General features: G+C 41.2%; 1 protein-coding gene across 1 annotated transcript in view; it reads right to left on the bottom strand.

Annotated features, from left to right (window-relative positions):
• The window catches only part of chas (chascon), a 265,561-nt gene that overhangs the window by 175,980 nt on the left and 62,754 nt on the right, over positions 1–26,827 (bottom strand). The window contains exon 2 of the mRNA XM_083125578.1: positions 803–912. Within this exon, the coding sequence (XP_082981704.1) occupies positions 803–892 (90 nt within the window). The 5' untranslated portion in view covers positions 893–912. The remainder of the gene's footprint in view (positions 1–802; positions 913–26,827) is intronic.

Raw genomic sequence — 26,827 nt, 5'->3', positions numbered from 1 at the left:
AAGGATCCAGTAATGGTCGCATCATTACAAGTTGGAAACATTCCACGTGAAAATATCGGTTCCCGAATTGGGAACTTGCCCCATAGTTCCTGAATTGGGACATCATCGTTCGCGTAGTGGTAAAGCTAACACCTCGTAATCAAGGGCTCAGGGTTCGATCCCCGATAGAGGCACATTACATAGTGGTTCGGATCCCACTTTAAATTTAGCCTATCTGAGCAGAAAGTGAACTTAAAACTTTTGTCGAAACTTTTAAATTGAAAAGGGTTTGGAGGTATCTTAATGTTAACAAATGTTCTGGTACATATTTTATTATATGGACAACTGTTTTGGAATAAGCATACATTCACTGAATGCACATTATATTACAGTAGGTAGTATAATATTTTATAGATTATGATGTGCTCACACATAGGTCTTTACTTCGTGTTGAGTGTTTAACAACATTTAGTTCTCTGTAACTTCAAAAGTATGCAATACTTCTACATCTTGTTAGCACCAATTTTCTAAATTGCGTAAGAATATTTCAAAGGTGTAATAAAATTTTACGCGTTGAACTTGTTTTAAAAAACGACTTTTGCTTTGAGATGGCAACACTGTTCGTCATGTGACCACTGCTGTATTATGTGTGCCCCTATCTGGTCAACAAAATTCATATTTGCTTCGTTTTGAAATTATTTTGGTGCGATTTTAAGTGTCCTTATAGCACTGTTTATCGAGATTGACTTACAAGTACATCAGCGACTATTCAACAAACGTTTGCCTATCCTTAGGCATACAAAGATGCTTAGAAACAACTCACCACTTCTGTCTGGAGATTGGCCGGCGGGCCCGCTTCGTACCGGCGTACGGACATCACCTGCTGTCCGTCCGTAGTGGCTGGAGACTCCATCACTGCCTCATGTTTGGGACCTGGAACACAGAGAAAGAGTTTGTCAGTTGGATACATTGCCAAGAGCTCTTGGTTACTGAAATTTCTACGCGACACAGACATTACAGTTCCTCCGACAACCACACGACTTGCTTTTCCATTAGTTCCATTTCGATTATCTTACGTCGCTTTTCAACCTCGTGGGTTAATCGCGATGATGAGGATTAATTATGAATTAATTTTGATAACCTCTGGTGGCCGTATCTCTTACTACAACTTCAAAATCTGCAGCTACCAGGACCTCTTTACAGGATCATCGAGAATTACCTGAGTCAACGAAAGGTACAATTCATATGGAGTCTAACAAGAGAAGTAAACAAGGGATGTCCTCAGGGCTCAGCCCTAGGACCAATCCTACGGAATGTCGTGCTGGAACCTCTCCTCATTAAATTGAAAGAAAGTACACAAATATTGGGTGTCATAGCTTATGCTGACGACCTTCTAAAGCTAATCGCGGCCGACAGCCGTAGGGAGCTCGAGCCAAGGCTAACAGTGCAATGAAGATTCTCACCGACTGGACATTGGAATCTAAGCTTGAAATAGCGAAAGAAAAGATCCTACTCAAAGGGAAATTACAAAGAGCTCCAATTGCCAGGCTTTTATAACATTCAATAAGGTTTGTCAAAGAAATACCTAGGAGTTACAATGGAAGCACAGCTAAGTCTAAGAACTCACATAACTAAGGCTTTGTCCAAGGCAAAGACTGCCATGCATACCATATTAAGTATGGGAAATTCCGCATTCAAAATCCCATTTGCAACTGCGATGAATTATTACAAATCAGGATTCGTACCTACTGTAAGTTATGCCGCGTCGGCATGGGCAATGCTCACTATCAACAAGCAAATAAGACAACGACTTCGGGCAGCTCAACGGAATGTACTCTTGCGTATCTTGGGAGCTTTCAGAACAACAGCCACCTTAGCAGTCATAGTCATAGCTGGAGTTTTACCCCTTGATATGGAAATCCAAAGAATTGCTGCCAGGTATTGGTGGAGGAAAAGGGAATATCGAAAGATAGAGCAACTTCTAGGAATCAACATATATTCCCTCCAAAGATATTGATCGACACCTTCAAAGTGCCTGGTATGCAGAGTGGAATACCAAGGAATACCAAGGAATACATCCCAGAGGCCAAAGGCCGATCATCCAAATCTTATATAAAACTCACGAAGGGACTAACACACTACATCTCGGGACACGGTCCTTACAGAACTTATTTAAAGAGATTTGGCCTTGGCACGGACGACCAGTGTCCAACTTGCAAAACATTAGATACACCTGAACATGCCTTGATTCATTACACAAAAATCCAGGATACCCGGATCAGTAAATTGAGGGCTAATCTTCGACAGGATGTATTGCATCTAACAATGACTGATCGAACAATTTGTATAGTAAATAAGTTGGCTGAAATAATTTCAAACAATGAAGAGCTTGAATACAGAAACTCAAGAAGGGTGTCCGGAAATGGCCAACCAAATCCTGGAAAACCAGTGACAGAGAGAAGAGTCGCAGCTGAACTAAGAAGATCTACAAGAAGACATGAGAGGACTGACCCTGAATCTTTGGCCTCAGAAGAGGAGGATCCTGATGGTAATATCAAGTTCTATGAGGATGGACCTACTTCCATAAATAGAAGAAGATACTACGTAAATACACTCAGAAAGAGACCGACTGGAATGGAATGAATCCAAATTGTCAGAGATTCACACTGACTCCTCCAGGCTGAAGAAAGAATATATATATACAGGGTGTTTCTAAAGGTCGTTTACAACGCTTGGGAGGTGATTCCTCACACGAAAACAAGCAAAAAGTCTAAGTTCCATTTTTACGACTGAGGCTTCGTTTCCGAGATAGGAGCCTCGCAAAAGGTGACAAAGTGAACGTCACACCTGACTGGGACGAATACTATAACAGATAGAGAGGCGGTTCCAAGGGAATCATAAAGGAATCGTATGTGCTCAGTCCGGAAGTCACCATGAAAAGTTCACTGCACGCATGCGCAATGGAGTCCTCAAAGGAATTGGGGATTTCCAGCAAGAACAATGCATGGAAAGTGTATGTAACGCATCAAGAAGGACCGTGACAATGAGAAAAGCGTTAAAGACAACACCTCCCGACCTCAAACATCAAAACATGAGCACGGAACACATAATCCGAAAAGTTGAGCACGGTTGCATACCCCAGTTACACGCGAGGAATGAACGAATCGTGTCATGTGGCATACGAGAGACACATCACTCCACCAGGAGGAGGGAAAGAAAAACACAATATCAGATGATTGCGACAACGTGTATTTTTAAACGCGACAACTACGTAATATCCCCACACACACAACAAACAACAAATGCTACAATATCTTACGCACGGACAGTGCGTGTGACTGTACACCAACTGAAGATGTCACTTTCACCACACAAAGGGGGTGGGGAGCAATACCAAGAGTGTTCGCGCGCGATCACTGTGACGTAAAAGAGACCAGTTTTGGAAGCGCTGCGCAGGCAAGTCTGGCTCTCGTAGTCTACGTTTGACCTTTATGGCTGCTGTACCCGCGAGAGGAGCTCGAAAAGTTGGTTCTCTCCGGCAGTCGTCCCAATCGTGTTGCAGGTGCTGGGATATGATCAGCAGTTCGCTCTAGGTTGTCATACGCATTGAAGAGTACTAGTATGTTGTATTTAAAGAAGTTGACGTGGTGGAGTGGGCAAGTCAAGTATCGCAACAATTGGTCTTTGGTGTTCGTACGGTGATACGGCCAATTTTTGCAGTGTGCCATTGTTAAACAAAAACGATACTTTGCAGTTCCAGCTCCCTATTACATAGATGGCTGCGTATACGACCCAGCAGTTAGCAGACATGCATCTCATGTATGGGGAGGCACGTGCTAATAGCCGTGAGGGAAGTTGTCTTTATGGAGAACGCTTTCCACATAAACGTTTACCGTTTCACACCTTCTTTCAGGTAGTGGACAGTCGACTGCGTGAAACAGGGTCAGTCTTACCACCGCGGCAAGACGTTGGAAGACCCCGAAGTGTACGCACATATCAGTTTGCAGAAGATGTGTTAACAGCGGTCGCAGAACATCCTGGCACCAGTACGCGCGTGCTCGCTCGGGCACGAAACACGTGTCATGTGAATGTTTGGCGAGTGTTGTCAAAAGAAGGAATGCACCCTTTGAAACTGCAAAAAGTACAAGAACTGTTACCTCGTGACTTTCGACCTCGTATTGAGTTTTGCCAATGGTTGTTGAATCAGCTGGACACAAACCATCACTTCTGGGGAAAGGTATTGTGGGCAGATGAAGCCATTTTCACCAGGATGGATGTCTTCAATAGTAGAAACAGTCATGTCTGAGACTTTGACAACCCACATGCACTTTTTGTGGCCCATCACCTGCACAGGTTTTCAGTGAATGTGTGGTGCGGGATAGTACATGATCATTTAATTGGACCATACATTCTCCCTGTTCGCCTGATTGATCGCACGTAGCATGCATTTCTTAGTGAGGTTCTGCCTGAACTGTTGGAGACCGTACCTTTGGCACTGCGGCAAGAAATGTGGTACTAACACGATGGGACAACAGCTCATATCGATCGTAATGTACGACATTTCCTGCATGACGTGTTTCGTAATAGGTTCAATGGTAGGGATGAACCTATGCCTTGGCCACAGAGGTTGCCAGATCTCAACCCTCTCGATTTGTTCTTCTGGGGAGATATGAAAACCCTCGTATGCGACACACCTGTCACATCAGCTGAGGACCTCGTTGCTCGCATCAACGTCGCCGCCGCGACGGTAGCATATACACCTAGCTTGTTTGCTCGTACTCGACAATCCTTGATTCGTCGCTGTCATCTCTGCGTAGAAGTGAACGGCAGACATTTTGAAAACCGTCTGTGATTATCGTTCTCGGCAAATCCCAGTGAGAACACTCTTGGTATTGCTCCCCACCCCCTTTGTATGTTGAAAGTGACATCTTCAGTTGGTGTACAGTGAAACGCACACGCAAGACATTGTAGCATTTGTTGTTTGTTGTGTGTGTATGTGTGGGGGGGGGGGGATTTACGCAGTTGTCGCGTGTAAAATTACACGTTGTCGCAATCATCTGATATTGTGTTTTTCTTTCCCTCCTCCTGGTGGAGTAATGTGTCTCTCGTATGCCACATGACATGATTCGTTCGTTCCTCGCGTGTAACTGGGGTATGCAACCGTGCTCAACTTTTCGGATTTTGTGTTCCGTGCTCATGTTTTGATGTTTGAGGTCGGGATGTGTTGTCTTGAACGCTTTTCTCATTGTCACGGTCCTTCTTGCTGCGTTACATACCTTTTCCATGCATTGTTCTTGCTGGAAATCCCCAATTCCTTTGAGGACTCCATTGCGCATGCGTGCAGTGAACTTTTCATGGTGACTTCCGGACTGAGCACATACGATTCCTTTATGATTCCCTTGGAACCGCCTCTCTATCTGTTATAGTATTCGTCCCAGTCAGGTGTGACGTTCACTTTGTCACCTTTTGCGAGGCTCCTATCTCGGAAACGAAGCCTCAGTCGTAAAAATGGAACTTAGACTTTTTGCTTGTTTTCGTGTGAGGAATCACCTCCCAAGCGTTGTAAACGACCTTTAGAAACACCCTGTATATATATATATATATATATATATATATATATATGCTTATGGTTATCATCTAATTGTATTTTATATATACTCCTTCTCTTATTATATTATATATACTCAACAAACTTATAAAGAACCAACACGAAAGTTCATACGTCTTGGTTTTCATAAAGGTACCAAGACTCAAGTTTCACTTATGCTCGTCTTATTCTACTCTCAATCATATTTCAAGAGGAGACAACAGTTGAATCCTTCTAACCCACTCCTTAAGTAATATCCCTTCTTACCAGGACCCGAACGTCAAAACCGCTCTCCGTTTTTGAAGAAAGAAGATCTAAGCAAAGAAGAAAGAAGACACTAAGTGAGAGGGTGAATAAAGAGCGAGTGGTGAGTGGAGGCGGAGGATCCCACCTTCGTGTCCCTTCCTGTATACACCCTGTATAACAACCTGGTAGTTTTGACTTTATAACACCTTTCACTGACCACTCAGCTAAGGAAGCCCAAGACAATTATAGCTAATTTTACCAGCAGTCATTATAATTATTTATCGATACCTGAAGAGATCTCTGCAATTATTTTGTCTATGTGAGGCTTCTCGTGGCAGAATTAACAATTTTTCAGTGAAAAGTTTGAGAAATGGGGAGAAAGTGAGAATTGGTGGCATTGCATTTAAGTTTGTTTGTATTTACTTTTTGTGTTTATGGCGTTGCATCAATTGGTGAGAGCCGCTCCCCGTGACGGAGTGGTTAGCACATCGTGCCAGGGGCCCCGGGCATGGATATTTGCAAGTGTCCATTCATCAATTTCATCATGTCATCACTCATCCCAATCTTCGTAAATTAGCGAAAAGTGGCACAAAACGCTAAGTAAAATAAAGCAAGCAATTCGTGAACTAACTGAAAGCAATATCATGGGCAATGGGACTCGATGCGTTAATCACGCGTCACCCAATGTGATACCTAGGTATACACCGTAAAAATTTGAGTGAAGAAATTACGTTCTAAGACCCTCAATTTTCGCTGCCATACAACTACCGTTAAAACAATTGAATAACTAGGCTCGACTGGGCCCTTGGCAGCCGAAAGGGCGGATTTTTTCAAATTTTCCTCTCCATTCAAAAAACCTCTTTGATATTCCAAAATATGAAAAATTACATACGCTTAGAATTCCTTCTAGAATATTGACGTGAATTTTCGTGTAGTTTGCTTTCACTGCTATCTAGATACGAGGTGTGGCAATAAAGTTTCCGGATTGATTTTCAAATTCATTTCAGGTCACGTCGATAACAAAGAGCTGGGTAGGATACTGACCTGTGGACTATCCTCTGCCTGCCCACAAACTTTTACCAACATGGGTGGAGCAGTCTGGCTGTAGCATTTGTTAGAAGCGGACCGTGCATCTGAGCTCCGTCGGAATCATGTTAAGTTCGAAAGTGGAACAATGTGTTAATGTCACAAAACATCCGCCACGGAAACTTACAATTAGTTGAAAGAGATTTTCTTGGATCAGTGTTTCGCACACGAGTTTTCTTGTAGTTTGTGAAGTTTAAAGAGGATAGAGAAGGCGTTGGGGACGATCCAGGATCAGGCCGCCTTTGCACTTCGAAAACTCAAGTCAGTATCAAGAAGGTCACTAAAATTGGTCGTTGTTTCGGTGCCTGAAGGTCATACTGTCAATCAATTGTATCATAAGAATGTTTTGGGGATCCTTCGTGGACGGGTGAGAAGAAGAAGACCAGACATATGGAAGAATGGCTCATGCATTCTTCATCAGGACAATGTGCCAATTCACAACGCGCAGTTTCTGGTAAAACACAACATTCCAGTGTTGGAATATCCACCGTACTCGCCGGACCTAGCCCCGTGCGACCTTTTTTCTCTTCCCAAGAGTGAAGTCCGCACTAAAAGGAACCCGGTTCGAGTCTGTGGATGCGGTGAAAGCCAAAGCGGCGCAATTCTTGAACAGCATATCAGAAAGTGACCTGCAACACTGCTTCCAACAGTGGAAGATCCGCGTGGAGCGTAGTATGGATCGAGGAGGGAACTACATTGAAGGGTACAACATTTTGATTGATTTTTTTCAATAAATGAATGAGTCCGGAAACTTTAGTGCCACACCTCGTATTATCAATAGTTTAATAGACTTTTTTGAGAATATCTAGATAAGAGCGAAAGCAAACTACTCGAAAATTCACGATAATGCTCGGGAAAAAAAAATCTAAGCGTATGTAATTTTTCATTTTTGGAATATCAAAGAGGTTTTTCGAATGGAAAGGGGGTGCGGAAGCATCCATTCGCAACCCCCTGGCGCTGCCCCTGATCGACGTCTACCACAGAGACAGAAGCAGCGGTTCGCTTTGAGTATAGCCTGAAAACGTCTGGTAAGCATCAAGTTAGAAACCGTGCTATGCCAACTGGCAGTCCTGACGTTGACAGCTCAATACATACGCATCGGCGCTTGCAGTGCACGGTTGAATTGGGGAGACTGGCAGACGGGCAGTCAAAGTGGGTCGACCCCGCACAAACTCCCATCTCCTGTTAATTGGGCCTTTGTCTGCCGGAGAAAGTCACCAGGGGTCACTAGGTTCGGTTTCTTCATGTCACGGGGCCGTTGGGAAGGTTATCAACAACGGGCACAATCACGTGACACCTCTTGGAATTCCAGCGCCATGGAGGATCCAGCAATCTCCGGTTAATGCAAGAATCATCAGTAATTTTTGCAGTCTGCCTGTCTCAAATGCAGTGGCGTATATTGAATCCAAGGTCTGGGCTATCTCACTATGTCACATGGTCTTAGGCTATGAATAGAAATAAGTACCAAACTCCTAACAAATCAGGTTGCCAACTCATAGGAAATCAGGTTGCCAACTCATAGGAAATCAGGTTGCCAACTCATAGGAAATCAGTTTGCCAACTCATAGGAAATCAGGTTGCCAACTCATAAGAAATCAGGTTGCCAACTCATAGGAAATCAGGTTGCCAACTCATAGGAAATCGGGTTGCCAGCTCATAGGAAATCAGGTTGCCAACTCACAAGAAATCAGGTTACCAACTCACAATAAATCAGGTTGCCAACTCCAGAATCACCATCATCATCTCGCTGATATGAATAATTTTATTTACAATTTCTGATCGATTTTTCTCCTGTATTTTTTTCTCTAGACTCCAGGCTTCGAAGATAGCTAAGCTAGCCTAGAATTTACGTTCCTGCTCAAATGAGAATATATCGGGAACTACTGCAACTAGAAAATAGGGTTGTTAGAGGTCCAGGAACCCATAAATTCTAATGGGTTCTATTGGGTTTCGCAACAGGACCGGAACATTTTTCTCGCACAATTTAAATTCGGTCCAAGTTACGTATTGTTTCATTTCAATACGGAACTTGGACCGATTTAAATTGATCCGTAGATTTTGATTTTAAAATTTTGGGTGCGTCAGCACTTAGGCTATTTTCCACCCGTCATATTATACGGGGTCCAGCCCCTTACCGTTACAAATAACAACTCTAGCGTTGCATAAATAAAATCCTAAAATATTCTGACTTCCGTTAAAAGCTGAGGCTGCAAACGGGCACTCAGCACACACAAGGACAAAAAACAGGACAACACACATAATTATACTGGCCATAGGGCCAGTCGCCAGAGCCTTGTTCGTCTGCAAAATGCAGTCCAGGGTGTACTACGTGGAAGTGACGTTGACTTTTGGGCGCCTACGTGGAGGGTAACCCCCTTACACCCCAAATTGATCCGTAGAAGAAAGGTTATTGGACCGTATTTAAATTTATTCGGAAAAAAGGATCCTGGACGGAATTTAAATACTTTACAGATAAAAATGTTCTTTACGGTCCAGAACGTACTTGTACTCTTGCTGATTTTCTCTCCTGGGACCGGAATTGAATTTATTTTAATATCCTGGGCCGTTGACAAGCCTGCTAGAAAGACAGCATTAGGACAGGACAACCTACGAAATACAAGCCAAGTTTTAGGTTTGAAGCTCAATTTCATAGGTATCATTTTCTTGTTTGATTTGGTGTTTTAAGTCCACTTTATGCACAGTAAGGCTAATCGGAACTGGACCTACAGTTTAAAGTGGGATCCGAACCACTATCTGCCTCCACCCGGTATAGAACCCGGGACCCCTTGATTATAAGGCGACGACGCTACCACTGCGCCATCCGGGAGGCCTATTGTTAGGTAATAAGCAGCATATTACTATTATTATCATCATCAATTTATTAGTTGTAATGGGGTTACTTTGAAATTTATAATTTTTGCAATTCATAGAGACACTGTCATCTTATGTTAAACGTTATTAGAGAAGTCTATGAAATTGATAAAAGAATGGAAAATGACTATGTATTGAATCTTTGAAATTTTAGAGGCTGTTCAGGAAATTTGTAGGGAGGTTTTAGGGAGCGTTGGGGGTTGGCCTCGGCTGCGCCTTTCGCCAAAGCCAGGGCAGGTGTTTTCGAATTTTCCTCTTCCTTCAAAAAAATCGATATCATATACCAAAATCTAAAAAAAATATCGCTATTATCTAGATATTATTAATAGTTTAATAGACGTAAATAGCCACTATTGAAAATATCTAGGCAACAGTTCACGTGAATGCTCTAGAAGAAAGAACCCCGTAGCTAGATATTTTGGCGCCCTAGGCAGGATTGTGGTCTTGCGCCCTGCCTCCCCGCACTAACATACGCCGACATTATATGTGCGTCCTTCTATATTTTCTTCCTATGCCATTGTACCAATATTTACATCCTACAAATTTTGAAATGAGGAAACAAAGAAAAAATATTTAAAATAATATACGTTATATTCGTAGTTTGTGATTTTAAAAAGTTTAGCATATTTAAGAATATTTCAGTTATTTCCTAGTGCCCGAAGAACATATTTAAAAACATACTATTACTTATAGGGGCAACTTGGCGGGGGCAAGGGGGACAGTTACCCCCTCAAATTTTCGGATTTATTAAAATTTACAAGTTAGGGGACCTGAGGAGCAAAGTAATAAAAAGTAATATTTGTATTACCACAAACCTCGCAGTTATTTACTAAAGAATCCTGGACGATATTTTTATGGGATGGAAAACTTTCCGAGTCTTTTTCCCCAAAGTTAAGATTCAGGTTTGATTCTACCCCCCTCAAATTAGGCACAGTTTGATTCTGCCCCTCAAAATTAGGCGTTTGATTTTGCCCCTCAAAATTAGGCCCAGTTTGATTCTGCCCCCTCAAAATTAGGCTCATTAATTCTGCACTCTCGAAATTAGGCCCAGTTTGATTCTGCCCCTCAAAATTAGGCCCAGTTTAATTCTACCCCTCAAAATTAGGCCTACTTTGATTCTGCCCCCTCAAAATTAGGATCGAAGTTATGCCCATGTTATTTCTTCTACTTTGGGAGACAGAAAATTCCAGCAGTGTATTACCAAAATATAAGTGACACTGATTCCATGTTAATAAAACATTAAAATGCTGACCAAGGAAAATTTATTGTATAAAAAATATACACTAAAAACGTAACATTTCCACCTTCTAACAGGGCTTTCTTCAGACGAAGATTCACAACAAATCTTGTGTTGATTAATCTTTAAGAATCTTCTTCTGAAGAAGACCCTATTATAGGGTGGAAACGTTACGTTTTTAGTGTATATTTTTTATAGAATAAATCTTCCTTGGTGAGCATTTTAATGTTTTATCAGAATATAAGACTGCAAATTAAAGAAGATTTTTTTTGATTTGATTTGATTTTATTTATTTTACTTCGCGTTTTGTGCCTCTTGGCTAATTTGCGAATATGGGAATGAGTGATGAAATGATGAAATTGATGAAAGGACATTCACAAACAACCAAGCCCGACCGGGATTCGAACCCGGGACCCTTGGCGTCGCAGCGCGAGCAAATTAAAGAAGAAATTAAAGGTTAAGGATAATAATTAAAAGAAATAAAATGTTTTTAAAATTCATGTGGTGATCCCCAAAGGAAGTATCTAGGGGGCCACTCCATCACTTGAAATTGTTCTATGGGAGAAAGGGTCGAGTTGCATCTTGTATGCTTTCCTTCTGCCCTTAAGGGCCTCTCCGATGGCGCAGTGGTAGCGTCGCCACCTTGTAATCAAGGGGTCCCGGGTTCGATTCCCGGTGGAGGCACATAGTGGTTCGGATCCCACTTTAAACCGTAGGCCCAGTCCCGATTAGCCTTACTGTGCATAAAGTGGACTTAAAACATGAAATCGATCAATCAACCTTCTCCCCTTGTCTTTGCCAAGTGTAAATATCACTGACATCGTTGTCTTTAAAAATAAAAAAAATAATAAAAAATAAACTTTGAGTGGCGCCCTCTGTGTATGGCGTCCTAGGCCCCTATCCTATCCCTCGTTCAGGGCCTGAAGAAGGAATTTTTAGGGGTTGTAATTTTTTAGATTTTGGAATATTAAAGTATTTGAAAGGAATTTCAATTTAAAATTTTGGGTGCGTCAGCACTAAGGCTATTTTGCACCTGTCACATTATACGGGGTCCAGCCCCTTATCGTTACACAGAACAACTCTAACGTTGCAAAACTAAAATCATAAAATATTAAAATCTTCTGACTTTCGTTAAGAGCTGAGGCGGTAAAGGAGCACTCAGTACAAATAAGGACAAAACACAGGACAACACAAACAAAATTATACTGGCTATGGGGCGAGTCGCCAGAGCCTCGTTAGTATGCAGTCCAGGGTGTACTACGTGGAAGTGAGGTTGACTATTGGGTGCACTACGTGGAAGGAGCACCCCTTACACCCCTATTTGAAAGGAGACGAGCGAAAAGAACAAGTACCATTTACCCAATCAATCATGTTCCCCTGATTCATTTGCCTGGTGGGATGGGGAAAAAAGTAACATCAGTCATTTCACACCTCAACAGGAAGAGTTGCATAAATCTCAAAGGCCATCTTAGTTGCCGCCTAAGTACACAAACAATTACGTTGCAAATTCCAACCGGAAATTGTGATTGCGAAGGTTGCGTCGGCGATTCGCATGTCACGCACGCCCACGAAAACAAAAACAAAAAACGTCTGAATGGAGCTGCAGCCTTGCGGGGATTCAAAGAAGCAAAGTGGAGGGAATTCCGCAGATTCTTCAATGGAATAACGCAACGGCGGAAGAGTGACGCACGTACGGATCTTTTTTGAAACAACGTGTCTGCATTGGGAAGACGTTTTACGGGAATGCCTTCAGGATGATCGTGACTGGTTGCACTTCTTGGAAAAAGAAAATCACCCAGAGACGAATTGTTGTCAGCTGAGACCGATTCTTCATTCTTTTATGTATGTTTTTGGTTGCTTAAGATCGCATTTCCACCTTTTTAGTTCAATCCTGATGACGAGCTTGAGACTGGTTAAAGCTCTCACCTCAAAAACAGTCCAGTCAAGGTCACGCCACCCATCGATAGTGTTGCCAATAAGCAACAATTTCAACCGACAAAATCAACCGCATAGTACCACGCGCGAAGTATCGACTGAGCAGCATTGATGTGCGTAGACTATAAGTTTGCGTCTACATGCGTTGTCTACACGTAATCTACGCGTAGATTACATTGGGTTGTAGTTTACATAGACTACGTAGACAATCTAAAGTGCATTAAAATTAATTTTCTAGGGTTTCATGAAAGGAAAGTGACATTTTCAACTATAATGGTTACTAATGAAATTAAAAGAATCCTATTTACAACAAAATTTCTCTTCTCTTCTATTATCAACTATGGAAGAAGATAAATAGTATGCAGAAAACAACAACAGATGAAAGTCGTGAGGCAAAAGTGGTCTTTTCCTCATAACAGTAGAATATTTATTATATTAGGTTTCTTCCTAGGTGAGAAATTGTTCGGATTTGGAAGAAAAAGTATAAAAAGTTCTCTTCACACATCAGCAACTGATACACAGTACAATTTTCTTTTAATTCCACGGCGCCCTTTGCTAAGTTATCACCTTTCGCCTACATAGATTACGTCATCTACGTGTGTAAAATGTAGACTATCGTTGTTTACGCGTAGAAGTACATCACTGATGAGCAGCTTAGAAGAATTGTGGCAACCCTGGAGAGCCAGGGGTGTGGAGGAGGCAAGAGGAAGCTCCGACCTTGACTGGACTGTTTTCGTGGCGAGAGCTTTAGTAAATGGAAGAGCAGTGGAACAGACATGACCTATGAGAGATTTGTTATTACAATCAGCATACATTACTATGACATATTCTATCCACAATATCTGTCAGACTTGGGTTTATGAATGAGTCTGCACGTCACAAGGTCAGAATTCGAAATTTTTGCAGAACGGGATTAAGCAGACTTAACTCTTGACACATTACTTTTGTAAAATACTGTTAAAACAGATGCTTCCGTTTTGTATTATGCGGACGTAGATACACACATGCAATTTTCAAGAAATTCTCATCGGGGCCTCTTAGATGGCATAGTAGTAGTGTCGTCATCTTGCAATCAAGAGGACCCTGGTTCTATCCCAGTGGACAGGCACGTATCTAGAAATACATTTCGGGGGTATTCCGACCAAGTGCTCAATAATAATAACAAAATAAAGTTATTATAATTGAATTACAATAAAATAAAAAAAATATGTAAATTAATTAATATTGTACTGTTATTATTACATGAATAGGCAGAACTAGGGTAAAATAATATAAGTATAACAGTACGTATTCATTATCTAGCTTACGTGCAGTTAAGATCGCCAAAATTTGTATAAGAACAACTGCCCTGGCAAGGAAATTAATATCAAATAGATAAAGGATTGAATATTTATTGAATACCAAAGAAAGGAGTTAAATTCAATTGAGGAAAATTAAAGTTTCTGATTATTATTTTATGCATATTATCATAAGTAATTGTGTGCATAAATCTTTGGAACTGTCCTTTAAAGCCGTGTGATTCGAATTTCTCGCCTTCCAATAAGTTCGGCTGTAATTAATAATCATCGAGTATGTAACAAATGCTAAAAAAGTATATTTTCATTATTTTAATAAGGTACTTGGTAAGTCTTTCGGGGAGGTCTGGACCCCCTGAACCACTCCCCTAAATACGTCCTTGCCAGTTGAGGCATATGCGGTTCGGATCTCACTTTAAACTATAGGCCCAGTCCCAATATGGCTGTGTGTGGACAAAGCGGACTTAAGTAACTTTTGCAAACTTCAAATGGCCATGTTTATAAAGAATGTGAAAGGTTTAAAGGTTTCAAGGCCTACTTAATAATGTAGTGCCCAGCGCAGATACATTGCAAACAAAAGGTCCCGAGATGAATTACCAGTGGAGGCATGTTGCACCGTGGTTCAGATCACACTTCAACTAGCGGATAAAGTCCCGATTTATCTATCTGACCAACAGTGGTAGTCCAAGATCTGGGCTATCTCACTATGTCACGTGGTCTTAGGCTATGGATAGAAATAAATTTACCATAAATTTACCAACTCCTAAGAAATCAGGTTGCCAACTCCTAAGAAATCAGGTTGCCAACCCATACGAAATCAGGTTGCTAACCCATAGGAAATCAAGTTGCCAACCCATAAGAAATCAGGTTGCCAACTCATACGAAATCAGGTTGCCAACTCATACGAAATCAGGTTGCCAACCCATACGAAATCAGGTTGCCAACCCGTAGGAAATCAGGTTGCCAACTCATAAGAAATCAGGTTGCCAACTCATAAGAAATCAGGTTGCCAACTCATAAGGTTACCAAAGAAATCAGGTTGTCAACTCCAGAATCAGCATCATCATCTCATTGATATGAATAACATTATTTACAATTTCTGATCGATTTTTCTCCTGAATCTTATTCTCTAGACTTCAGGCTTCGCAGATAGCCTAGAATATATGCTCCTGCTGACCATAAAGTGGACCTAAACTTTGCCGTCGGACTACTACGGTGAAAATTCTACCTTCTGCCACCCCTATACTGTACTCTTTGGTACAGTATTGTTAGCTTCAACTTATCTCAGTACTCTCTAGCGTGATGTGAAAATTGATTGATTGATTTCGATAATTTTACTTCATTTTTCTGCTACTTTTGGCTAATCGCGAAGATGAAAAAGATGGACAATCACAAACAAAACACAATTCCTACATTAAAATTGCAGGTCCAGCCGCCAGAGCCTCGTTAGTCTGCAAAATGCAGTCCAGGGTGTAGTATGTGGAAGTGAGGTTGACAATTGAGTCTCTATGTTAGCCGAGTTATCAAGTCGATTGCTAAAGAAGCAGAGGTGTTGCCTTTCCTGATTACGCCACATATTGCAACACGCCCTTGAAATATACCTCTTGAACCTACAAGTAAGGCCAGGCGATTTCCCGGACCGTAAACAGAACTGCCCACAGGGGAGAATCATGACGCGCCTGCGTCATGGGAATTTTTGGGGGGGACAAAATTTTATAGTTTAGCTACCAATTCTATATATATTCACACAAGCAGGGGCGCCGACTTGTCAAAATTATTGGGGGGGGCTCTGTTCACTGAAATAAATGAATGAACACTCTCACACTCTCCCTTTTTTTATTTTGGCCTTAGTGTTTGGAATCTCATAAAAGCCCATGAATTCCTCAAAAATATTAAAATTTTTATTCACAGTTCGAATGCAGAATATTAATTGTCCACGGATAGATATGTCACAAGTTTCGTCAATCATAAAGCAAAATATTCCCGACTTTTAATATCTGCTACCACGGAGCGCAAAACAGATCTCTCTAATATATGAATGATCTCGTTCTGAATGTCATGTGAGAGCCATTTGTAGCCAGAACGTCCCATCCACTATCCTAGTTCATGCACATCCTCTTTTGAAACTCTTTTAGTAAAAATTTTAACAATACTCATAATTACATACTTAGTATATAATAATAAGTCATGTGTCTTTCTGTCTCTGGTCATAGCCCCCCCAAAGTTGATGGTTTAGCGGTCTCAGCCCCCCAAAGTTGATGGTCTAGAACATTTCAAATGTGTATTTAAAGTTAAGTTCATGTGGCACAATTCAGAGTAAACTTTACAAGAGAAGCAAAATTATTTGGAGGGTTGCCCAAACATCGTTAACATTGCGGGGGGGCTCGAGCCCCCCCAAGCCCCATGGAGTCGGCGCCTTTGCACACAAGAATGGGGGGATCATTTCGTTAGATTGACTTGTTATTGATTTTTAGTTATGGTTATTTTGTACAGTTTATCTACCTACCTGTGGGTCATCGCTGCGATGGGGTTGAAGTGAAACACCACAGAATGGAAAGAGGGGGGAGGGAGAGGACGTGCTGGATCATTTCAGGCACGATTTGTTTCACTTGTATATGTTCCTGTGTTACGACTGACTGGATAATTGTAACATAGTCAGCTTTCGTTGTCTAAAATTTACGTATTTCGAAAATTTAATTTTTAAAAAATGAAATCAAATTATCTCGATTCAAACAAAAATCAATTACTGCGTGTTTATCTAAATTATATTTGTGTGTATGTGTGTGTGTGTGGGGCGGGGGGGGGGGGTTTGATGAACGACTTTGGGGGGATGCGTCTACAATCGCAGTACAAGACCCACGCGAAAGAAACATTTCATAGCTCTTGCATTTGAACTTGAGAGCATTGCAGACGTAAAGAGCTCCTGGTGATTGAGGGTCGCCAAGAATCCAGAAAGCATTTTGGAGCATGTTTGAACAGCCACGCAACCTATTCGTTCCCCTCCTACCACTTCCCACAACACAGGACTGACTCTCTCTTGACCTGATTGAGATAGCAAGGACGACTGCCGAACCATCTGCTACCGTTGACGACTCTTATCTTCAAATTCAGCGGATTGGGGGACGTCGGATCGTGTTCCCCGGATGAATCGGGTCGGAAAGATTGCAAGGGAACCGTCCCCAGGGACGGTGTTTGTCCCACGTCCCGTCAGCAGCCTGGGAGATGTGCAGGGATCTTGCACTCTTGCTGCAACATCTCAGGAATGAGTTGCGTAACTCCTTCACCTTGGTGCAAGGCTCCTCCCAGCAGAAAAAGAAAGAAAACTCAGCTGATGGCAGTGTTGCCAACCAAAATTCCTTTCACTATCAGTTACATGAGCTTTGTTTCGTAGAAATTCCCTTATCAAGGCATTTTTACGTCTGTGTTCCCTTGTGTAATGGATGCGCTTAAAGGCCGGAATTCTAACCCAGGGCCCCTGGTATCATAGCATGCTATGCTAACCACTACACCGCTGAGGTCGACAGACACTCAAAGAAACAATGCCCAGGAAGTGAATTGAACCCAGAACATTCGGTTGACGCTCAGTCACCGAAGCGGCTTAATATTAAATATAAACATAAAGATGGATTTAAGGACAAGTGGAATTTGCCGACCTCTGTTGTTGAGTGGTTAGCACAGCGCGCTATGATGCCAGGGGTCTCGGGTTCGAGTCTCGGCCTGTGGATGGGTCTCCTTTGTGATTGCCCCTTCATTAATTTTATCATCACTCATCCGTATCTTCGCGAATAGCCAACAACGGCGCTAACTAATAAAATTCAAAAGACAATGTGAATTCACATACAGTAAAACCTCGTTAATCCGGACTAATGGAGAGGATAAGTTGACCAGTTTAACGAAAGTCCGGATTAACTGAAATAACCTAAAAGAACAGTAGAAAGTGCATTAAAACTCCGTTTATAGCAACAAAACACGTTTAAAGGGCACAGGCCTAAATACAGTATACAGTACAGTACAAAGTCTGCGGGAAACAGAATTTCATCAGTGGTTGACTGCCTGTTCTTTGGGAAGTTCTCTTGTTAACTTCTCGCCACATTTAAAACATTGTATTCTTGCTTTTTATCTTTGCCTTTTGCCTGTCCGGATTAAGCGAAATCCGAGGTTTTACTGTATTTTGATATTCTTGCCCATTTTTGTTGGTACGAATTACGACAATTATGTAAGATACAAAAAAATGTAACAATGCGCCGTCTATGGTTCCGTGTTCGAGTCCTGAACATGGATGTCCCATTGTAACTGTCTCGTCATAGCATCAAAGCATCATCGTCGCGATTAGCTAGAGATGGCAGAAAAACGCCGTAAAGCATCAAAAATACAAAGTAAGAAATGGACATGGGTAAACTTTATTTAAAGTCCACATTATGCAAGAATGGCTAATCGGGAGTGGGCCTACAGTTTGAGTGGGATCGAACTGCTGTGTGTTTCCTCTGAGCATCGAACCCAGGACTCCTTGATTACAAGGCGACGTTACCGCTACGCCGTCGGAGAAGCACGGTGTAACGTGACAGGGCTGTAGTCAAGAGGTCCTGGGTTCTGCAACCCTGATTGGTTTCCAAGTCAATGGTTCGTTTGCAAGTTCAAAGCAGGGTCGTTATAGGTCCAGGAATTTTAAATAAATTCAATTCCGGTTCAGGAGAGAAATTCAGCAAGCGTGAATGGGTTCTGGACCATAAAAAACCTTTTCATCTGTCGGTCCAGGAACCTTTTTACCAGATCAATTTAAATACTGTCCAGGAACCTTTTTTCCGGTTCAATTTCAATACGGTCCAGGAACATTCGTTTCCGGATCAATTTCATTACGGTCCAGGAACATTTTTTCCGGCTCAATTTAAATTCGGTCCAGGAACTTTTTTTTAATGATACAATACGGAACTTGGACCGAATTTCAATTGTACGAGAGAAAAAATGTTCCGGTCCTGCAGCGAAACCCAATAGAACCCATTAGAATTTATGGGTTCCTGGACCTTCAACAACCCTGGTTCAAGGTAATGCGCCTGTTTCGATTTGCATTAACGAGACTGAAAAAATCCATTACAGCACTTCTTAGAAACAAGAGTTTCTACAAGAGCAATAGAGAGTAACAGTTGGGCTGAAAAGTTCGTAGGCTGACTCATAGATGGCGTTACTAGAATTAAATCCATGTGATTTTTACTTAGTACTAACCTTCAAAAGATACGTGTATAAATTTCACAGCTGCCGGATAATTAGTTCGTGAGCATTGTGAGTGAAGCAGCTTTTGTTATTGTGAAAAAATGGATAAAAATGAATTTCGTGTGTTAATAAAGCATTGCTTTTTGGCGAAAAAAAATACTGTTCAAGCCAAGGCTTGGCTTGATAAACATTATTCGGACTCTGCACCAGGAAAATCAACCGTTGAGAAGTGGTTTGCTAAATTTAAACGAGGCGAAATGAGCATCGAAGACGATGCACGCAGTGGACGCCCCAAAGAGGCTGTTACCGACGAAAACATCAAAAAAGTCCACAAAATAATTTTAAATGATCGTAAAGTGAAGTTGATCGAGATAGTTGAGATTATTACATAGCGTTGTTCGAGCGTTTAAAGGATGAAATCACGAAAAAACGGCCCCATTTGAAGAAGAAAAAAGTGCTGTTTCATCAAGACAATGCACCGTGTCACAAATCAATGAAAACGATGGCAAAATTATATGAATTAGACTACGAATTGCTTCCCCATCCACCATATTCTCCAGATCTGGCCCCCAGTGACTTTTTCCTGTTTGCAGACCTTAAAAGAATGCTCGCTGGAAAGAAATTTAGCACTGATGAAGAGGTAATCGCCGAAACTGAGGCCTATTTTGAGGCTAAAGAGAAATCGTACTATAAAAATGGCATCGAAAAATTGTATGACCGCTATAATCGTTGTATCGCCCTGAAAGGCAACTATATTGAATAATAAAATCGAATTTTGTCAAAAAAATATTTTTTACTATGTTAGCCTACGAACTTTTCAGCCCAACTGTTATTTCTCCCTTCTTCACATCTTGCACAACTTCTGTAAAGATTCCCTTTTTGTCCATTCTGTTCAAATTTTTCCTTAAAATTTTCCCACCTCAGAGGTGTCACCCCGGCTCAACCATCATTAGATCGGTGCGTGAATGCAAGGAATGTCGTCTTAAAAATCTAACGCCCGTCCCACCCGCTGTGAACCTCAGCCAGAGACAAAGATGGCCAGGAACCTTCAACCCACATGTTGGGCAACACAAGTTGTCTATGTTATTATGGAGCCAGGCAAAATAATGGAAACTCAAGTTCAAAATTCCGTTCTTCGTGCGCTTGTATTAGAACTTTTTCACATCATTCATGGTCAGGATCATAGCAGGATACGTTCACAACACACTACACACTTGTACGTGCATGAAACCACATATGGACCAACCAATATTGATGGAATGCTTGGGAATCTAGGGAATTACGGGAAGGAATACAGCTACGATGGCCGGACAGTTAGAGAGAATTGCAGAGGATCGGATACAAAGAAAGAAGGAAAGGTTATGTGTAAAAGGGACGATGAAAATAAGAGAGTATAGGAATTTAGGGGAGGTACTTTGAGACTACAGATACGCGTCTACAAAGGGTAAAAAAGAAAAAGATTTGAAAAGGTCCACACTGTGAAAAAAAGGTAAAAATATATTTTAAAACATCACCTGTTAGCCCCAAGCCTCTACAACTATACATCCTAGTCTGGAAACGACCACGTGGGGAGAGAAGTAAAGATAGGAAGAGAGGCAAAGAGATTAAGAAAGAGAGAGAGAAAGAGATATGAAGAAAGAGAGAGAAAGAGATGAAGAAAGATAGAGAAAAAGATATTCAGTAAGACAGGAATGCAAAAGATAAATGGAAACACACACACGTCAAATGGTAGACAGAGGATTATAAGAGAAAGAAATTGTGTGTGTGAGAGAGAAAGATAAATTAAAACAGTGTGAATTGAAAAGGAAGAGAGAGATGGAGAGAGACAAGGGGAAAGAAAAGACAGAGACAAACAGAAAATTAAGAAGCAGAAAAAGAGGGAGAGGAAGTAAGTGAGAAAGAAGATTAAAAACAGACATGAAATGGAAAGAGATATAAGCGGGACAAAGAGAGACAGAGAGGAAGATAAAAGTGTGTGTGTGTGTGTGTGTGTGTGAGAGAGAGAGAGAGAAAGAGAAAAGATAGAGATAAAAGATAGTGATAGAAAATGTGAGACAGGAAGACAAAAGAGAAATACACAAAAAAAAAGAGCGAATTTATCTGTTTTCTACATCTTTGCTGTGGCACACAACTGCATAACCATGCTATTAGGTTATGCATTTATCAACTTACTTCACAACCATGAATTTTCAGACATTCTGCAGGCAAATTCACGGAATAAAATCAATTACAAATTGATGAAAGCATCTACGATTGCGCTTATCCTCAACAGGACATAGGCATGGATTGGTGACGCATTCATCAGCCACGAGATGGCGCAATGTTGCGGCTGCTCTATGCAATTAACAACAAACATTATGATTGGAGCATAAGAACAGTGTTTACACCACATTATACGTTTCAATTTATCTAAATGACCATGACGAGCGCGTTATTATCGTAATGCAATTGTTATGGCTGAAAATCAAGACCAAATTGCAAATCCCGATGGAGATTCCAATGCGTGGATGTGGTTAACCACACGGCTGTTGACGATAACAGGCACGTTGCGACATCTGTGAAAGCTTATGCGTACTAAAAGACTTGACTCAAGTGCACGTTACATTACGGCCCCCTCTTTGCTATTCTAATGAAGGAAAGTGGGCGAGCGAATGACATTGTCAATGTACAGAGACCTTCGCATTGATGATGTAGCTTCAAGACAATGAATTTTGTGCACGTTTCTATTGGTGAAAACGTACAATCAACTTCTATTGTGAACTTGATTATACGAATGGTATTGTAACACAATGTGTTTGGTTCATGAACCCTGATGTTTTTTCCTTACTGCCCATGTGGTGTCTCTTCGCTTGTTGATTTGCGCACAGAGAGAAGCTGGACATCCACCGTTGTCGAAGGCTATATTTGGAAGCTTCAATATGCACAGACAAAAATCTGTTTTCAGTTGCAAAAATTGGATCTAATTTCATTTTTGTGATCGCTTCGCTCGCAATATAATTGTTTTCTGTAATGTTTAAATAATATGTGTTCTATATATGTATTGAATAAACTTTGGATGCGTACACAATTTAGTGTTAACATGTTGCATATGTAGCAATTTTCTTATTTTATGTCGCTCCATGTTGCATTATGTGTAAAACATACCTTTTACATGAAAGTTATCCATGTTATATATGTACAAGAAGAATTATCTTCGGAATGCATTTATCATTCATTTTCTGCCATTCAAAAATACAGTTTGTGTGTTTGTTTTCCATTACTAGCAAATGTGAAATTGAACGTGTTGAAAAATTATTTCAAATAGTTTGTTCCAAACAAATGCTTTAGCACAGATTTCTACCCCCTTTTTGCGTAATTTATGAGGATAATAACGTCTTTGATATTACTACTACCATTAGTCATAATAATAATAATAATGCCATTATTATTATTAGTAGTAGTAGTAGTAGATGGACCTAAGGGAAATCGGTAGGGATGGAAAAGAGTATATAGATCTTGCTCAAGATAGGGAAAGATGGAAGGCCTGTGTTGCTGCAGCCATGAACCTTCGGGTTTGGGAAGGCTAGAGAGTTAGTTAGTTAGTTAGTTAGTTAGTTAGTTATTATTAGTAGTAGTAGTAGTAGTACGTTTATCCTGGTACTTGTCCCCCCCAGACAAAAATCCGTGGTTTCGCCTCTGGATTGACATCCATTATAATCTTCTGTGGAGGTTTGTGTTGTGTTGTGTCCCTTCACCTCTTTCATTACGATTCATCCTCGTCACGTTGAGCCAAAGCGGAGTGCTTATCACAGCTTACTACGACGCAAGGGGTCCCGGGTTTGAACCCAGGCCTGAGAATGGGTGTTCCTTGTGAGTATCCCTTCATCAATGCCATTCTATCATTGCTCATCCTCATCGTTGCGATTAGCCAGAAGTGGCAGAAAAGGGAAGTAAAATAAACAAAATCAATCTTTCTATCTATCAGTGTGTGTGAATCTGTGTGCTTCTCTCTCTCTCTCTCTGTTGTCTTTGGCAGACCAAGATTTATATTTGAAGAGACCCGAAGCCAATAGATGATCAGTTTTCCGTCCATCTCAACATTATCCCTCCATCTTCGTTTTGGTCTTCCTACTGATCTCTTACCATCAGGTTTCCCAACAACAATCTTCTTTCCTCTTCCATTCGTGCCACATAGTCTGCCCACCTAAGTCTTCTTGATATAATTATTCTAATAATATCTGGACATGAATACAAATTATGTAGTTCTAAATTATGTAACCTTCTCCATTCACCTGTCTCCTCATCTCTTTTAGGTCCAAATATTTTCCTAAGGATTTTTTTTTCAAATACTCTCAATTTATATTCCTCTTTCAATGTAGGGAACCAAGTTTCGCATCCATATAATAATACAGGCAAAATTACTGTTTTGTATATTTTAACTTTTAGTCTCTTTGATATTAAACGAGACGACAAAAGTTTATGAAGAGAAAAGTAACATCTATTTCCTGAATTAAGCCTGCTTTTTATTTCCTCTTTAATTTCATTTTCATTTGTTAGTATTACCCCTAAGTACTTCAATTTGGAAACTGGTTCAAAGGAGTTGTTATCAATAATTAGATTTTTATTATTACCTAACACTTGGTTTCGGCCTGTAAACATATATTTAGTTTTCTGATAATATATGTTTCCTTTCTTCACATTATGGGCCTTTCTAAAACATTTTCTTCTTTCCTAATGGTGGCTCTTTTTCAGACGCGGGTACCTGTAGACTTAAAACACCTCCCCTAAATCCGAAACCGGTTCTCGGAGAACCTTGGCACCCTTAAAAACAAACAAACATCAATCAACACAACGATTAGCCAAAAGTGGAAGAAAAGTGACGTTAAACTAAGTGAAAAAGCCAACAACAAAACAAAAGAACGTAACATCACGACCTTTCCAGCAGCTATGCATTGCTTACTTTATAGAAATCTCTCACGACAAGCGCTTCCTACGGAATAGCATAGGACAGACATTGGCATTCCCCAGCACAGGAGTAAATAGCAAAAGAACGTGTGCGTGCAATACTTACGCATGCAGTGCGTGACACCACTTTCTCTCCGTCCATTAACTCTTACCTTGAAACCCGAATACTGAACGGACGCAATACGTTAACCTTTGTAGGAAAAGTGGAATGCATAAGTACACAATTAGCGTGCAGAAAATACATGCTTTGTGCTAAGAATTAGCGAAACCTCACAGCTGCTTATTGGACTATTGTTCGGATATGCGGATACTAAAAATATGTTCAAAATAGGCACCCACAAAGGCGATTGCCTGATTTTAGGCACGAGCTATTCACGAAGTAGACCCAGAGATGGCGCTGATGATCCTTAATCATGGGGAGCCTCCCCGATGGCATAGTGGTAGCGTCCTCGCCTTGTAATCAAGGGGTGCCGGGTTCGATACCCGGTGGAGGCACATAGTGGTTCGGTTTAAACCGTAGGTCCAGTCCCGATTAGCCTCTCTGTGCATAAAGTGGACTTAAAACAACAATTCAATTCAATCAATAACCATGACGATGATCTGACCCCCCTACAAAATGTTCTCGCGAGGCCCATTTCCCACCTTGACAGTGCATTGGCGCTAACCACTGCCCCACTGAGGCTGGCAAATGCATCTGGAGCGTGGCTGGAAGATTTATGTGGGTGTCTTTAGAAGCGCTTGGATCCCACCGCCTCAGCGGCAAACTCCCTTTCATCATCCTTGTGCAACTCGGCGCTTTTTATCTCTTGTTTTGGAAAGGCGCTTGTGAAAGCCTTGTTATTCAACACCTTGCCTAAGACTTCGTGCAATGACTCCCAGAGACAACCCTTTGACTCCAGTCAAGGTCACCGGCGACCGGCCTTGCCCATAGCGGGAGACTCATTTTTTGGCAAGACCTGGTCATGTGACCTCGCGGAATGACGTCATTTAGATAGGTTATGGACCATCTTGACAGGGCACATGTGATCGTCTTTTAAAGCCATTTGTATTTATTCTAATTCTTTGGCAGGGCTGTAAGCGGTGTTCTTCCTAAGTTCGTTTGTTTATGCTAAGTTAATTGAGTGACGGTAGCTCAGTCGTTAGGGCGCCTGGCTACCATGCGAGAGACCAGAGTTCGATCCCGGCGGGGAAGAATCGGGACCTTTTCCACTTGTTCAAGCGGCTCCGGCGCCCACTCAGCGTCGTATAAAGTGGGCACCTGGAGGAACTATGGGGGGTAAAGGCGGGCCTCCATCGCAAATCGAACCAGGAAACTCTTAATTACAAGACCACAGTGTTACCATCGAATTAGTTAACCACAAAGTATGCTACTCGAAACCTTAAAAATAAATTCTCCATGTGACTTTCTCAGATACATCAAGCTGATATCTGTAATGAAGGGATTGCATTGCAAGCAAAGGTAGCAACAAAAACGAGATTTATTTCCTTTCAAAGTGACAATAATATTAATTTGACAGGATGCCAATACTTTCACACTCTACTTTTTTTTTCATTTTCACTCGTTCGGCACCCCCGGCCTCTACACAAATACCACGATAGGGACAGATCACCCACTAGTCTACAAGTCCGCCACCCTAGCAACAAGGAAAACAGCTAGATAAATAAATGTTCATTTGGTCCACATATGCATTCTCGTACTGTATTTAGGTGTCTGCTAAATATGACTGCCCCTCCTAACTTAGAAAATATCCCCGTCCACACTATTTTTAAAAACATTAGGGGGAAAAGGGGCACGTTAACGTTTTCCATGTCAATATGTATGGAAATAATTTAATATTGGTGTATTAAATATGGCTGAGTCGATATCGATCCGATTTATCGGTAACGGCCGATACCAGTGATATCGTTATTGCAAACTATCGGTTGGTCTTTCACAGGGTCCATACAAATGGCACTTTCGCGCAGTCTTATTGTCTTCGAAATTATGAAAAATGAGGTTTCTTTTCATTTTGCACTAGTTCTGTGTGTGAAAGTGCTGAATTTTGTGATTTCATAACATCCATTTTTAATACAGGGTAATTTAAAATGAATGGTGCAACTTTACACAGCTATTGTGACGTTACGATTTATGACAGAAAATCAAGCAAGGCATCAACATGAAGAAAACGTCTGGAAGTTTTACTCACATGGCTCACATTACAAAGATTCAACATGGGGACCACGCGTAAAGTGGAAAAGATCCAAACGACAATCAAGTATTTGCTATGCACGAGGCAGCAAGTCGTTGTCAACTGTTTCGAAGGCACTAACAATTCGCAGTTGTAACTTTGGCAAATCTTTCGGAAGGGTGAAACATGTGCATTACTACCAAAACGCACGTGGAAATATTTTTGCACCATTGTGAGTGAATCAGTTCTTGATAAGCTCCAACACACAATA

The sequence above is a fragment of the Lepisma saccharinum genome, chromosome 7, assembly GCF_977018435.1.
Source record: "Lepisma saccharinum chromosome 7, izLepSacc3.1, whole genome shotgun sequence".
In the NCBI taxonomy this organism is placed as follows: domain Eukaryota; kingdom Metazoa; phylum Arthropoda; class Insecta; order Zygentoma; family Lepismatidae; genus Lepisma; species Lepisma saccharinum.
This window is presented reverse-complemented; position numbering and strand designations above follow the sequence as displayed.